General features: G+C 31.3%; 1 protein-coding gene across 1 annotated transcript in view; it reads right to left on the reverse strand.

Annotated features, from left to right (window-relative positions):
* LOC139500302 (uncharacterized) overlaps nt 1-17,802 on the reverse strand; it is a 120,368-nt gene that overhangs the window by 80,402 nt on the left and 22,164 nt on the right. Inside the window, exons 21-33 of the mRNA XM_071289046.1 lie at nt 16,636-16,803; nt 15,553-15,811; nt 13,870-14,033; nt 13,097-13,267; nt 12,472-12,681; nt 11,965-12,007; nt 11,380-11,534; nt 10,941-11,093; nt 4,625-4,834; nt 3,856-3,898; nt 2,964-3,124; nt 1,366-1,539; nt 374-586 (exon numbers count right to left, since the gene is read on the reverse strand). Coding sequence (XP_071145147.1) covers nt 374-586; nt 1,366-1,539; nt 2,964-3,124; nt 3,856-3,898; nt 4,625-4,834; nt 10,941-11,093; nt 11,380-11,534; nt 11,965-12,007; nt 12,472-12,681; nt 13,097-13,267; nt 13,870-14,033; nt 15,553-15,811; nt 16,636-16,803 — 2,124 coding nt within the window. The remainder of the gene's footprint in view (nt 1-373; nt 587-1,365; nt 1,540-2,963; nt 3,125-3,855; nt 3,899-4,624; nt 4,835-10,940; nt 11,094-11,379; nt 11,535-11,964; nt 12,008-12,471; nt 12,682-13,096; nt 13,268-13,869; nt 14,034-15,552; nt 15,812-16,635; nt 16,804-17,802) is intronic.

Raw genomic sequence — 17,802 nt, forward strand, 5'->3', positions numbered from 1 at the left:
TCTCCCTCAATGGAATACTTGCTTAAGTTATTCCCAAACAAAAATGGGTCCATAATACATGGATGCCCCAATCGCACTATCATTTTTGATGTTGAGTGGACCGTGAAATTGAGGTCAGAACTCTAATTTGGCTTTCGAATGAAGATCATATCATAAGGAACATGTATACTAAGTTTCAAATTGATTGGACTACAACTTCATCAAAAACTACCTCAACCGAAAACTATAACCTGAAGCAGGACGAATGAACTAGCGAACAGACGAACGGACGCAGACCAGATAACATAATGCCTATAAATGGCGCATAAAAAATGTTTTAAGACTAAAATCAAGTATTTTTGTGTGTATTTGTTTTCACTTTAGAAAAACTTACCAAATGTATAGTTCAACAAACTAATTGGATCTATTTCTAGTTTTTCTATTCCTACTGTCATGACACTGGTACAAGTGTTGACATCCAGGAATACATTGAATGATCTGTCCAGGAAATCTACATCAATACAGCAGTCCACTGCTGTACAGCGAGATGGAATCATACAGGATATAGGATTAGGGAGAGGTGTCAAAGATACTTCTAATGGGCAAGCTGAAATATAGAGAAAAGTAGGTCTACATAAATAGTCTACAGCTGATATTTACCATTTATATATATACATACCGGTATACACTTAAAAAGATAAATGTAAAATTTTTGTTCCTTTGTCAAATTAAAAACTATGATGATTCCATATCTTTGACTGGTCACCTTTATGATGTGTGCTGCATGAATATAGTGACCAAAGTATTGAAAACCTAAATTAATGATGTTGAAGTACAACTTGAAATGGTTGTGTCTAAAAAACACAATTGATACCACACCAAAATTTATTATTAACTTATCTTATAAGTTTGGTATATTGTTTTACCCATGTCAGTCTGGAACATGGTTGGTCCAGTTAATACTGGCTATAGTTTTTAAAATTAGAACATTAGTATTGTTCTAATATGCAAATGTGTGCATATAATTTGGAATTTCTTTAAATAATCCACAAACGACTGTTGAACTTTGCTATTTTTTAGGGTAAAATTATTATGGTTGCCAGATACATCATTTATCGAGCTAACTCCTCTTAGTTTTCAAGTTACATTTCTTACATGGTCTTAGCACATATACTAAAGGTGTGCATATATTCAAGAATTTCAATTTCTTTAAATTTTCATGAATTTTGGGGTTAAAAAAACTTTTGATGGTCTTCATTTCTTTGCGAGGAACAAAGTTTTCCCAGTGAACTCTTATAGTTTCCAAGCAGGAACTTTTATATCATATAGATTGTTAATCAATATAAATTAAAAGCTTTTCTACAAAAGATTATTTTCAATACATACCATTCTTCCAACCATTTAAAGCTGGACTGTACTTTGCACCAGATCTCTGACATGATTCTTCATCTATAAGCCTACCAATACCAAGTTCCTGAAACAACTGAACAATCGCCATTTTTGACAGATGCTTTTCTGATGTAACATTAACTTCCTGAAGCCAGGTCTGTAGGGAAAATCCTGAAATCAAAAGAATTTTTTTTAGATGTTATTATTTAAATACACTGCAGTTTATCTCTATCTCTAATAATATTCAAGATAATTACCAACAAGAATGTGTCCAAAGTACATGAATGCCCCACTCGCATTATCATTTTTCATGTTCAATGGACCGTGAAATTGGGAAAATATATAATTTGGCATTGAAAGAAGAAAGATCATACAATAAGCTTTTACCTGAAACTGCACTTAAATTTTGTATGTTCTGTGGACTGTGAAATTGGGGTCAAAAGTCTAATTTGGCTTTGAAATTAGAAGATCATATCATAAGGAACATGTGTACTAAGTTTCTATTTGATTGGACTTCAGCTTCATCAAAATAAACTACCTTGATCAAAAACTTAAACCTGAAACTTGCACTTTAATTTTGTATGTTCACTGGACCGTAAAATTGGGGTCAAAAGTCTAATTTGACTTTAAAATTAGAAAGATCATATCATAAGGAACATGTGTACTAAGTTTCAAGTTGATTGGACCTCAACTTCATCAAAAACTACCTTGACAAAAAACTTTAACCTGAAACGGACGGACAGACAAACGAACAGACGGACAGATGCACAGACCAGAAAACATAATGCCCTTCTACTACTTTCGTAGGTGGGGCACAAAATTGGCAAAATTTTCTTTAAATTATCAATTCAGGGGCAGCAACCCAACAAGGGGTTTTCCAATTCATTTGAAAATCTGAGGGCAGATAGACAAATTTACCCTACGTCAGATTTGCTCTAAATGCTTAGGTTTCATAGGTATAAGCCAAAATCTACATTTTACCCCTATGTTCTATTTTTAGCCATGGTGGCCATCTTGGTTGGTTGGCCGGGTCACCAGACACATTTTTTAAACCAGATACCCCAATGATGATTGTGGTCAAGTTTGGTTTGGACAACACTGACTACAACGATGACATCGACGGACTACAGACGACGGACGACAAGTGATGAGAAAAGCTCACTTGACCTTTCAGGTCAGGTGAGCTGAAAATAAGAACAGGTAAATATAACATGTTTTGATAAAAAATATTGGTGTTATCAGTCAAAACATATACATTTTTCAGGATAAAAATGAAAATGATGGAAAGGTAACCAATAAGTTTGAACACTTGTGGCAAACACATTTTGTGCTAATTAGAACACAGCTTTGCTTACAAACCGAAATAAGGCTTTACAGGAGATACAACTAGTTTGAAACAGTACAATATACAGGGAAAGTGTATTCCATATGGAGGGAGGGTTGCAACAGTGTGTGTATAACTAAATCCAACAATTGAGAATAAATTGTCTTAGATTTATATCATACTATATAAATTGCTGTTTGCTTGCTTAACATCCAGTGGCCATAATAAATAAAGATGCTATGAAATACCATAAATAAAATACTTCTTCTACCTTGAATGTCAAAATCTGTGTTGAAATCACATGGTATCTTTGGAAGAGATGTATTTGTGAGTACTATCCAATGAAACATTGTATCCCCTGGATTAAACTGTACACTGACATTCAGGCTGACTCCGAACTCATTTGCATCTTCTGAATTATCTAAACTGTAACTGTGAAATTAAAGAAAAATTCAGTTATAAAAACTAGTTTTCTTTCAAAACAAAACATTTGCTTATTTTAGAAAATTGTAAATACTTTCACAAGACATTTGACGAGTTTTTTTGAAATAGGATTGTTGTTACATGCAAAGCAGGATATGCTTACCATTCCAAAGCACCTGATATTAACCCAGTTGTGATGGTGTATTGCATATGCATGCTTTTAGTTGTTTGTTTACTTTTGTATTCCTTTGAGTTAGTTAATCCATACACCTCTCTTCTTTTCTTATGGCCCAGCAACAAAGTTGTCGGGGCAACACATTTTTACCCTTATCTGTCATTCCTTCATTTCTATACAAACATTTATACTGACTTTTTAAACATCTCCATTTTTTTATATGAGAGTCTACTATGATAAGTAGCAGATACATTTGGTTCTGCTCTGTTGATTTTTGCAAAAATTATGGGTTTTTGACTTACAACATTTTGTGAAAATAACATTCATATATAGACTTTTTTTCTAAATGCCTTCATATCATGAGCTGATTTTTAGTACGCAAGTCTACTATAAAGAGTTTCATATCGAGTTTATGTTTCCTCGAAGCTAAAATTGTGTGGGGTGTAATTAATCAAGAAGAGGTATTTTATGAAGTACAGTAATAAGAATCCACAAAAATTCATTTTTTTATCCATAGAGCTCAGTATTTACAGAAATAAAAATATCCTCAGAGAATAGTACTTACTCTAAGTATAAAGCTGATCCTAGTTTTAATTTGTCTTTAACACCTGAAAAAAAAATGACTCTGAAATATTTATATGACAGTATCTTCTAAATTACAGTTTTCTTTTTCTAAGGCATCAATTTTAACATAAACTTGAAGCTTAATCTATGAAATAAATTTTTCTTTTTTCATTTTACTAGTTAAAGAAGAATGCATTTAGTTAATTTTAAAAAGAAAATACTTGAGATGAACATAAGATAAAGGTATAAATGATATTTTAAGCAATTTGGTAGAACTGGTATGCATAATTAATGTTAAATCTCATAGCTTAATCATACCTACAGATTTTTGAATTCTTACAGAATTGAAACATTTTTTGTACATATGCATAGGCATGACTAAGTTGAAATAAGATTTTGACAATTACTTCAACTACCAGGGTTTTCTTATTAATATGTGACACACCTTCTATATACATATGTGGTCAATAATCATTTCAAACTTAATTTTCCCAACTCCAAGGGGTATCAAAGTTACAGAGCTGAAAGGAGTTTTGTACATATGTGTACAGGGGTCACTAAGTTGAAGTAAGTTTTTGACCAATGACCTGCTATTTTGTATAATGTTACTTTCTAGCAATGGTAAATAATTATGTCAACTTTCATTACTGAACTCTAGTTTTTAACGGATAAAAAGATCAAACAATTTGTGACAGACAAGTTGATTACCACAATCCTTCTTCTGATTAATCAGCTGAGCCCTAACAAAACTTCACTATAAAAATACTCACCCCACTGAAAGTTAAGTAATGAATATTCAAACTTCAGCTTTTCAATCATAAAAATAATATTTCTATTGCAATAATCAATATCCAACTGAACATGAAAATTTCTCTTCAGAAAGGCAACATTAAAGCAGCAATCTACAGATGTACAACTCTTCATAAGTTTGCAAGAAATTGATCCCGATAGTTGTGGAAACTGTACAACATGGGGACATTCTGAAAAAGAACGTTAAACTTAAAATAGTTTTTATTATATTAAATTGTTTATTTTATTTATCAAAGTTACACAAACAAATTTTAATCATCAAATTACATAAAATGCAAAATAAAAAAGGTGTTAATGTTCATCTACTTAAGGAATGACTGTAATATTTTTTCTGTCTATGAAGAAATAACATAAAAAATTTGGTGCACACTGAATAACGCATGTAGCGGGTTATTTAACAGTGTGCACCACATTATTATGTTATTTCGAATACAGAAAAAATATTACATTCATTTCTTATAATTTAATTCTAAATTCTTATTCATATTTCGCCTTCGGTCTCAAGTAATGAATTAGCTTTACTTCTCTATGAGGGGTGAAGCTTACATATAATATCTCTGTTTAAAGAAACAAACTATATAACCACCTATAGCTGGCCAGTGACCTTGACCCTAGTATATAAGCACCTGTTCCATAATAACTTGTCATTATTTTTCTAGAGGGTTGAAGTGAACACTTCACATAAGTTCTTTTTAGTTATTTTATTTTTATCTTAAATTTGGCAGAAAGTTATTAAAGTTACATTAACTTGTCTACGATGTACGACAAGTTCTAATGTTATTTTGTTATTTACAAATAATAATTCCTCAATTGTCTACGATGTATGACAATTGTTGATGGAAATGAATTTAAAAATTTCTTGTCTACGATGTATGACAAGTGTTCATGGAAATTAATTAAATATTTTATTGTCTACGATGTATGACAATTTTATATATTCATTAAGTTTTTGCCTAATAGCACATTTGTTACTTAATTCATACTCCTGTTTGTTAAACAGGTAGATATTTAAAAGTATTTCTATTCATCTGAAGGTCGTGAGTACTTTTCACAATTTACACGTGTTTTACCTGCACAGGTACACATTTTTGTATTACAATGGCTGAATTTGTTTATGCAAATGTATTGTTTTTGCAAGATGTTTAGAATGATGTTTACACTTACAAGGGTGATGGTTATGATTTTCATCACCTCTGGAATGTTTTAGAAATTAAAGATGATAAATTTAATAGGAATACAAGAGGTATTTTGAATAAATCCTCTTCTTAAACAGTTATAAAACCTAGTAGTTTTATAATAGATCATAATGGCATGGCAATTGGAAATAATTGACAAAGCAACAGAACCTGTAAAAAGTAAGTTTTAAAATCTAGTGTTACTTGTATAACTTCAAAATCTACTTGATTTGTGATTGTTTCTAACGAAAGTGCTGTTGAGATTTAGATAGGCATGTATATTGATACATTTACTATTTATTATTAATGTATTAAAGAACCTGTATGAATCATGAGGTTTGAGACAGTTTCACTGCCTTCAACTCTAGCAGAGTTTGTAGAGAAACCTGCTGCTATATTTGAATTTTTGCCATTAGAGGCTTACTTTAATGAAGATTTAGTTCTAAATTTTGATCTTATCTACTGAATTGATACGGTGTATGTACCTCCTTTTGGAGTATGTGCCATGGCTGATGATAGTCCAGCCGGAGTTGAATTTGATACGTCTTTTGATCCTGCATTAAGGTCTTTTGATCCTGCATTAAGGTTTTCAGAAGCCTTTAAGGCTTCTTTTAGTGAGATTAATGGTCCATTATCTCATCCTGTTTGTTGAACAGTTTAATCATGATTTTGATAAAATCAGGAATATATAAAGTTCTTAGAGGAAATACTATCACACTGAGAACTGTGACAATCCTAGTGTGTCTAGGATAATTAAAAAATCGAAATGGCAATGCCTAGACAGGCCCACTCTGTGGTTTCAAAGATGCAGGAAACCCAGAGATACTTTATTAAGGGGTTTATCATCACCCCTATTGTTGAGTTTGCTATTTCTTGTTGTAGGAATGAGCCATTGGATCTTGATAATACAAGGATTTTATTGTAAAATTATATTTGTTTGTTTTACCATGGTTTTCTGGTTAAACCCATAGGAGATGCTCAGAAATATTTAGATGATAAAACTTATTTGTAATTCTGTTGTGATAGTTGCTTTATCACATTTCTAGTTATGATTGCAAAAAGCAAACTTAGTGTTTATACAAAGATTCTTAGCAAATTATAGATTCCTTGGAAGAGGTTCCAGGTCTAGCAATTAATTTACTACCAGCTGTTATGGGAAAGGCAATATCAGTTTTTTAACTGCAGAGGCTCTGTTGGTCAACAGGGCGACTATACTACATGTAGTAGGCAATTCCCTTCATTGAGAGGGAGACGTTTCCAAAAAGGGAACAGAGAATCTCAAAGAGGTCACATTTCTCAACCAGTTGCTATATATACAGTAGATAACTTAAATATTATGATTTGGAAAATGTTACTAATGATCTATTGATATTAGATTTATTAAGAAATGGTTATAAAATTATTTTTAATGATGTACCACAAGGTTTATCCTTTTTGAATTAAATACATTTCACCTTTCATAAGGATGAATTAATTTCAGAAGTCCAAAAATTGATAGCTAAGAGAGCTATTTAAAAGGTTGATCAATCAATGGAAAATCAGTTTATTTCCTATATTTTCTTGGTTCCTAAGAAAGATTGGTCTTCAAGGCCTGTATCTATTTGAAAAATTAAAACAAACTAAGTTTGTGGCTTATCAGCATTTGGAGCAGGACCATTTATCTTTTGTTTAGATGTAATTCTTTAGAATAATTATCTATATATATATATATATATATATATAGATAGAGCTAACATCTATAGATCTCACAGATGCATATTTAAGTATCATTTATGTTTATATCACAATTTCCTGATTTATGTGGAAAAGACATTGATATGATATTTATGTTTTTTTTTTTTGTTTTGGATTGGCTTCTGCATCAAGAGTTTTTACTAAGGTTTTAAAACCTGTCTATGTATTTATGAAATAATGTCACTTGAAGTATATACATGCTATAGTTTATACATTGATGATTATTTTATTATGGATCAGAGTTTAGATGATTGTATTGTGAATACAGAAGAAGTGGTGCAAATGCTTGATAAGCTGTGCTTCAGAAAAATTTTGAGAAGTTGGTACTCATTCCTTGGAAGCACATTGTTTTCCTTTGTCTCATTATTGATACTGAGCTATTTAAGTTTTTTCTGACAGATGAGAAATGGTAAAATTATCTCCCTTGGGAAATTCTTTTTAAATAGAATTGTGTAACGGTATTATAGATGTTTTACATCATTTATTGGTCTTGTGATGAATGCTTTTAATGCAGTATCTGTGGCATGCATGGGAATGTTACATTGCAGAAACATGGCGAGAAATAATGTTGAAACACTGTATAGTTGTTACAGTGTTTATTATCATCAATAGGTGAAATTTTTTAACAATTTAAAATCAGAAATTAAAAATTTGATTTATAGACCCATCCAAATAAGTTTTTGGGTTGTACCAGATTCCTCTGACATAAGGATTTGGGATCCAAATTTGAAGAAAATGTTTCTGTTGGTAGACGGAGCTTCTTTAAGAGTATGCACTCATTTCATATAGATTTCATAGTATTGTTGGCTATAATATTCTTCTGGAGAAAAAGTTTTAGTCACAGAGAGTTATACAATCAGAAGATACAATTTCAGTAGCTTTTATTATGCAATAGGAGGTGTAACCTCTTTGTCACTTAACATGCTTACTACAAATATTTCATTATTTGGGCTTGGTGTTCAAGAAAGAACATTTTTATCACAGCTCTTTATATTCCTGGTAAGAAAATTTTTGATGCTTATCATATGTCTAAAAAATTTACAGATTCAAAAGGATGTCAATTGAAAGCTTCAGAGATGTTTTTATTTTCATGATCAGAATTATGACCTTATATTTTCCCATCTTTTTCATTGTTGGGGATATTTATAAAGAAAATTATTAGTGATAAAGTTCAGAAGGCTCTTTTGATTATCCTTTTTGGCTTGCTCAGAGTTGGTTTTCTTTGCTAAGACCAATTTTAATTTATTTGCCAGTTAAACTGTTAAGCATAAAAATTAGTAACAATGTTACATACTGAAGATAATGTCTTTCCGTCAGGAAGAGACTTAATTTAACTGTATATTGTAAAAAATTAAAGTGAACCAACACCTGAAGGGTTGATTGTGCAGTAGGGTAAAAACGTGTGTATTATACTCAGAAATCACTTTAATATAAACAGGAGATTTCAGAATCATTTGTAAAATATATTTACACTTCATCTTGGAGACCATGCATCTATAATCAAGCATTATCAATATTTTTTTGAGAAATTTCATTATTTGGTGTGTTCAATTAGAGAACCAATTCCTTATCACCATCTAAAAAGGATGTTAGTCACGGATTATTGAAATTTTTGTAAAACACAAGCTTTTCATATTCAGCATGTTTAATGTGAATTTTTCTTGGTCTATGTTGAAACAGACTTTATCCTTTAAGAAATAGATTTTACTGAATTTGTTTGTTTACTACATGTATTTGTGGAAGGTTGCTTAAACCTGAATCTGCAATTGAAGAGTTAGATACTCTTTCACTTGGGAGATGAATTTAGCGCTATCTTTTTTAAGTTCTTAATATTCATTGGAGTATTTAACATTGAAACTGTCTTTTATACTTGTGTCTTTATTTGCCTTGACTACATCTGCCTTGAAGTACTATCTTTATCAGCTGTAGATTTACATTCTATGTCTTTCATTCAGAGACATGGCACTTTATTTTTTCATATACATGAGTTTTTGAAAAATACTAGATCTGTTAGTTAGTTTACCTAATGAGGTGATCAAAGGTTTTGATAAACCAAAACTTTGTGTTGATTAAGACAATGATTTATCATGTTTTGTGTACAAAATAGGTGAGAGAATTCATCTAAGTCTTTTCGTAAAGTTTAGATAGTTAGAGAGAGTTCTAATTTTATCCGAGGTTTTAAGGTTAACTCATTTGGAGGAACCTCTTCATAAGTGCATTTAGCTTCAGGATGTTCTATTAAGGACATTATGGCAAAAGTTTTGTCTGGACATATGGTAAAACTTTTTACAAGTTCTATAACAGGAAAGTAAATAATATCAGTACTAAAACACTTTTCTTCAGTTGTAGTTACTGGATGATCTTGTGATTTTTATCCTTTATTAAATGTTGGCATTTATATAAAAATTGTTTTTAGTTTGTGTCTACACTTTAAACAAGCTAATTCATTACTTGAGACCGAAGGCGAAATATGAATAAGAATGTTCCTTCATCCAAGCATATCTTGGATGTGCAGGATGAAGGTCATTCTTAGAATATGAGCCTGAGGCTCGAAAGTAATTAATTCCCACCCTAGGGTTTATCAGTCAGACCCACCCTTTTCCACTGGGTTTTATATTTGGTCGACACAAACTTGCTTTAAATTATGACAAGTTATTATGGAACAGGTGCTTATATACTAGGGTCAAGGTCACTGGCCAGCTATAGGTGGTTATATAGTTTGTTTCTTTAAACAGAGATATTATATGTAAGCTTCACCCCTCATAGAGAAGTAAAGCTAATTCATTACTTTCGAGCCTCAGGCTCATATTCTAAGAATGACCTTCATCCTGCACATCCAAGATATGCTTGGATGAAGGAACATTCCATTTTAAACCGTAGAAAACCATGAAAAAACGTTGATGACGTCACAGTCACATGACTAAATTATGTCTATGGGCTGATAACGAAATAACGTCAGCCAATCAGAAGACGCGTTACATCCAAAATTAAATTATTTAAGTTTATTATATTTCTGTTAATAACTCTTGTATTTTGATTATTTTCAGACTCCTATAGTATTTGGGTTTTTTTTTTTGGATCATCAAATCAGAAGCACTAAAAAAGGTAATTTTTGCAAGTTGGTCACATTGCAATAATAAGACGTCATTCTCAAACATATAAGCAGTACTTGTTGATAATATAAAAATGTATGATTTAAACACCTTCCAAAGGCCATATTGGGGAAAGTCTTCAGACATATGCATTTATGGTACATAAGTTGTAAACTGGCAAGGTTCAAAACAGCTAAAAAAATATAAATAAAAAATAATTGATTATTTTAAAAATATTTAACTGTACCCCAAAATTAAAACATTTTCATTCTTACCATTCACCCAGGTGGTTCCTGCCACTACACATTGTGGACTTTGCAGATTATCGGTTATACTTAAATGGTTCATGATCTGAGTAATGACAATGTCATTCAGATTGTTATTGATAGATAGTCCTTTGTTACCAAGAAACCTGCTCACAGAAAATCCTGTAACATAAAATGTAGTAAGTTAAGACTTAATATATTTGGTATATTTGGCATATCATTAATATTTGGGAATATTCTGGCAATTCCTACTTTTTTCTATTTTCCCATAAAATAGACTATCATTATTAATTAGATAGTTTCATTTATGTGTAGCTGCTAAAAGACAGACAACTAACTGTTACTTCATATAAACCAACAGTCCTTCAAAAAGATAGGAACTACGTATATTTAAATGTATCAAACAGTTTATCATTAACATATATATTTCAATATGTGGTTTTTATACCTGCTGCAGTGGAACTCCATTTACAAAAAGTCTTTGGTAGATACACATCTTGTAGAACAACTTGCTGTATCAAACATTCATCTCTTTCCAGACATACACTCACATTCATATTCAGAAGGAAAACATCATCATCAACAAGATTGTAGATTGAATAGCTATAAATATATAACATAAGTTCAATAGATTTAAAACTACTTACTATGGAATACTTTTTTAAAGCTTTCTTAATTTAATTTAGATACAAGATTCTTACTGAAACATTTTCAAATTATCTGAGTTATCTCCCCTTAATCAAACTCTTTAGTTTCTTTTCAAATCCACAAATCTAAGACTTCCAAAAGTTTAGATATTCAAATAAACATTTTTCAAGGTCACATATTGTTTCTAGCCATATGTTTTCTATGGAAAGAATAAAACATCAGTAAGCAGAATTTTATCAACTGGTAGAGCAAATAATACACTATGGGCTCAAAAGTAAAGTTGTATAGTTTACTGTAACAAATTGTGACTTGGATGGAGAGTTGTCTTATTGGCACTCATTAGGTATACCACACCTTCTTATATCTATCATAAGATATCACTTACTTGATAGTGAAAAGAGATGTTAACTTGAACTGTTCTACAATGCCTAAAAGTACAAATTATATAAATATGGATAATCAATTTTTAGTAAGAGGTACACAGAAAATAAAAATGAGACCCATCTTATGAGCAGGCCTGGGCTCACACTCCTTCAAAACCATAGCTTATTTTGAAAAAGAAATGGAGAAGTTGAGAGATAAAAAGAGAAGTGCTTGTTTGCTTTTAGTGCCGTGTTTGGTTTTAACAATATTTTGCCATTAACAGCTTACTTATATAAATTTTTTTTGTACAGTAAAATTCCAATAATGTTTTATTTCATATTTATATCATAGCATGAATGAAATGTCATCTGATATTTTAAATCACTATCCTCTATCCTTTCTTAAACAACAGCCATGTTCCCTAGTCCAGAATGTCATGATGAGAATATGCAAGCTTAAAAATCTAATAAATTAAAATATTTTTATCTTCTGCAAGAAACAATATTTAACAATTAAAATAAATAATCACCAAATTCATAATCAAACAATGAAATATCTATTTCATATTTTTCAATTCCCATTCTCAGTCTGTAGGAACAAGCATCAAGGAAAACAAACACATGGAATGATCGTCTTATAGGATTCACGTCAATACAACATTCTACTCCTGTACAGATATCAGGGATATGACAGGTCACTGGTCCTGTCATTGGCTGAAGATCAATAGGCCTCTCACATGCTGAAAATAACAATGACATTAATAGTCTGGAGAAATTTTATAACAAGATTTATCTAAGTGCAGTTAAGTATTTACTGTAAAAAAAATATAGTCTGCTGGTTTGCCACAATTTCAACTTAAACTGATCCAAATAATTGTGTATTTGCAAGTTCATTCATTTCAAGAGACATTTTTTATAAGCAATCAAAGCTTAAGTCTACCCATGAATTGAATGAGTTTAAATAAAAAGCTTACAATAGCACCAGTGCATCTTTTGTAGAAACCTAATTTTGGCAATTCTTGCTAAGGGCTGGCTGCTTCATTAAAACACACATGCGACACAGGATATTTTTTTGTACAGTGAGAGTCTGGTGTAAAATTGCCTCTATAGGTCTTCACCCCATTTTAAATAGTGTTTATAATCAAATGTTCTTACTTGTATTCCATCCACCATTACTAGGACTATAAGGAGCACCTGTCCTGTTGCACATTGGATACGACAAGAATTTGGCTATACCAAGCTCCTCTAGAAGTAAATCTACAGCATAATCTGTCACTGAATCCATATCTATTCCATTGAACTGAGTCCAATTCCTCAATGAAAAGCCTGTAAAGTAAAAAATTAAATATCACTAATACTTAAAGTCTTTTTACATTGTATTTATAATTGTCAAAATTAAAGAGCATTCATAATGATTCACATCACTTTATCCTGCATTTGTGTGTCTTATCATACATTAATAGTCCAACAGATATTGCTAGCCTGTATTTGTATACTATATAGATAGTGTTATTGTTATTGCTGTTGATAAGTGTTGTATGAACTTTCGTGACCCAAGATTGTGTATTGCAATCACATTCTATTGACATATTGCTCTGTCTGTGAATTTCTCGGTCTCCTATCAGCAACCCACTTTCTGCAAATAGACAAACATGAACAGCAGGTTTAACTACATTTTCTATGGCTTTTTAAAATTTGAATGTGTAAATGTGTTACACTCAAAATCAACCATGCAACAATGTCAATTATCAGTGAATGCAGACTGTTCAAATTCTGAAGCGTAGGACAAATCAAACATTTTTGTCTTTTGTCTTCTGCTCTATTTCTTCAATAACTGTTATTTGTTGAAAAAATTGTACAAAAATATTTAAAATACTGCAAACAGAACAAATACCAAATAGTCATTTAATTATAATGATAAATCATACCTGTGTCAAAAGTGCCATCTTGCCAATTACAAAGTGGTTTAGGTAGAGATACATCCTTTAATATTATGATTGTAAATTGACAGCTTCCATGGGATTCAAAGCATACACTCACATTCAGGTTGATCAACATTAAACCTTCAGACCTCAGGTCATCAATAGAATAACTGCAAAAACAAACAAAAAATCTTAGTATTTCATTTATACTGTCCTACAAATGATGCTTCTGGTACACCTTAAACCTGGTTTGACCATAACATTTGTCTTTTCTATTAAGGTACTTCCACTGGTTAGAGCAGTTTAATTATTTACTTGTTCCATTGGATGATTAATATATATTTTTCAATCTAGATAGTAAACATGTGATGGACTGAATATAAATATAAATGGCAAGTATACTTGTGCAATTGCATTTTTTATAACATCTAAAATATTGTCTCAGATAGGTATTAGGTTCTTTAAGCTTGAAAGATTAAAAGATTTTAAAGTTTTTATCATGGACAACTTCTTCTTTCATTGGACAATTCCATTAGAAATCCCCATGATACATATATATGTTCCGGACCATATAAGTATTTGGATCATACGCGTATGGTCATGACCATATGGGTATATACTCATATGGTCCGACCATACTCGTATGGTTCGACCGTACGCGTATGGTTGGGGTAATTAACACTCTGTTACAGTTTACTTTGAATATTTCTAAACTCTTCATATGGTTTATGACCGTTCCTTAAAATTACGCTATCATATAGGTAATTTTATTATCATATTACAATAAAGAGATTAATTAAATAAAAAATAAGAAGTTTCACATAGTTAATTTTACTACCTAGTCAAAACTATAATAAACACATTTTATCCCGATGTCCATTACCGATTTGCTATTACGAGTGAATAGCAATATGTCGTCTTGAAAAGATAACTTCCAAAAATTTCTCAATAAACTGTTACACAAGAAGTCACTGGCAAGGAACATATTTTATTTAAGTTCTTTTGTGAATATGATGTACTGTATAGTCATATTACGATATTTGAAATCTAGAGCTTCCTAAACACCGCAGACACATAGGAATAACCCAAAACCCCGGCATCACTGCACGCAGCTGCAGAGAAGACTATCTTTTCACTTGCAAACAAAGGGTGTAACTGAAAAGGATAATGTGCAAATGCGAAAAAAATTTTGTTACCATGTGAAAGTAAATGGCACCATAAGCCTACATGCAAGAATGTAATAAGCGATGAAAATTAACTTTGGCATCAATATTTATTTTCAATGTAGCCTTTAAATTAATACATTGTCATGTTACCATCATTGTATTTTTTTAGATAAAGTATTGTATTATTGAAACATTTTGAAAAAAACCTATATGGTCAAAATACTCATATGGTCCGGCCCGTCAATAACCATATGAGTATATACTCAAATGGTCCGACCATACGCGTATGGTCGGACCATATGAGTATAGGTATATGGTCATGACCATACGTGTATGGTCCAAATACTCGTATGGTCTGGAACATATATTTTTAGTTAAATTGTGGGTACTAAGACTATATGCATGCATGTGTAAAGATAATCTAGTTAAATTTATCATAAATGATTGATATAATATAAACTTTCTTTTGCTTTGTTTTAAAAATATACTGGACCAGCATAGTAATAAAAACATTTATACTTACTCAATATTTAAGATATTAAAAAGACGAAAGCTTTGCCTTTGGTCAAAGTAAAATTCCAACAGAGATGTTTTAAAGTTGAGCTTCTCTATTCCAATTTCAAAACTATAACTACATGTATCCAGAATCAGATATACACTGATGGACCTGCTCAGTTGTTCTACATCAATACAGCACTGTATCCCTGTACAGGTATCCATCAGGTGGCAGGAGACAGGACCAGATAATGGTGGCAAGATTGGCATAGAGGCAGAACTACAATCTGTAATCAATGAGAACATAATGTTATATTCCATTTTGTTCTTTTTGTTTCTCAAAACCAAAGTTAATAAAAACCTAAATAAAAAGTTATTATTCAGGCATCTGTTTGAAACTTACGGTATACAGTGTAGCCTGTGTAATCCAACACACTGGGGACCAGAAAAAAATGTTGGATCAAGCATGGTGTCAGAATACTCAGTTTTTTTCTGCAAGGATATGCATATTTTGGGACCATGCAAATGTGTTGGTTAAAGCAAGATGTTGGAATACTCAGGTTTTATATATGGCAGGTTACACTGTACTGGACTTGTAAATACTCAATGAATTATAAGCAGGGGTGTCAAAAGATTGGAAATTAAACACTTGAGTTATCTTTCTTCTTTTAATGCCTGGATGAAAGTGTCCGCATGGCACTTCTGTTTGTTGAAAACAAGTTCAAAATCGAATGAATTATACTCATTTTTACTGAAATTTGAAATAAGGAATCTTTTTTTTTTTTAATAATATTGAAGAATTAAAGACTGATTAGTTTTCGAAGACCAGTGCTTTAGTTCTTAAATAAAACTGTCCTATTCACTATATTTTCATAGTAAAGGGGCCATAAATAAAAGTAATCAATCAAAATGAATATGTACAAATTCTATACTAAGTTATGCTAGAGAGATTTCAACTGTTAATTTGCAGGATGTTTATTGGTAAAAAAAAGGAACTAACTAGGCATGCAGAAAAACAAGAATTTTTCCTCTATCCTTTCAGTTGTGGGCATACAATTTCAAATAAATTTTTCTAGAGTAGTAATTATAATATCAAAGTAAATAAACTTACCATTAGTCCAGCCATCTGTGGATGACAGATATGGTGGAAGTGTTCTACCACATTGGTCTTCTTCAAGATAAGTAGATATTCCTAGGTCTTCAATTAGTTTAATTAGCACCAAACCTTTTACTTCTCCTGTTATACTGTTATCAGCTTTAAACTTTGTCAATGAGAAGTCTACAGAATAAAAATCATATATTTTGCCTATAAATTTCACTGTTGATATTTCATTTACCATCAATCCTAATTCATTTATTTTTTAAGAAGGCAACCTACTGCACAGCTCTAATGATCTAACATACATCACATGCATAACCATAACAAGAATGTGCCTCCAGTACACGGACATATCCGCACTATCATTTTCAATGTTCAGTGGACCGTGAAATGGGGGGAAATCTCTAATTTGGCATAAAAATTAGAAAGATCACATCATAGGGAACATGTGTACTAAGTTTCAAGTTGATTGGACTTCAACTTCATCAAAAACTACCCCGACCAAAAACTTTAATCTAAAGTGGGACCAACGAATGAACAGATGAACGGACGAACAAACGGACGCAGACCAGAAAAAAACATAATGCCCATAAATAGGGCATCAAAAAATATACAGGTAAATGTAGTGCAATTAGATTCACTTTATTGGCACAATTAATACCATCAGAAAAAATAGAGAGTGTCACAATTAATACCTTTTAAATACTGTTATTGGGGAAAATTGATTCTGCAACTTATGGAATATCAATTTCTTCTTTTTTCTTTTTTCTTTTTTTTTACCACAGAATCTAACAATTTTACTTATATTTCGAAATAGCACACCAAAACCTGCACTATCAATATCTGTGTAATACATTTACTATGCATTAAAATAAACTGACTAGAGGTTGCATTTCTGTAAATATATACAATGCAATTTCCCATAGGAACTCTCTTTGCGTCTAAAACTGACACTTTTACTATGAAGTTTCGTAAAAAATCATATCCTAGAATGGAAAGATTATATGAACTACTATTTTATTCAAAGGTCAAAACATAGGACTGTAAGGCATATTTTCTACATATAAATGCCCTGAACTTGTTTTATTCTAAAATTATGTACTACCCCTATCTTTACTTTTTGCCTACTTCAGAATTCATTTTTCACCGCAATAGTATGTTTTTATACTGGTATGTCTC

The sequence above is a fragment of the Mytilus edulis genome, chromosome 13, assembly GCF_963676685.1.
Source record: "Mytilus edulis chromosome 13, xbMytEdul2.2, whole genome shotgun sequence".
Classification (NCBI taxonomy): domain Eukaryota; kingdom Metazoa; phylum Mollusca; class Bivalvia; order Mytilida; family Mytilidae; genus Mytilus; species Mytilus edulis.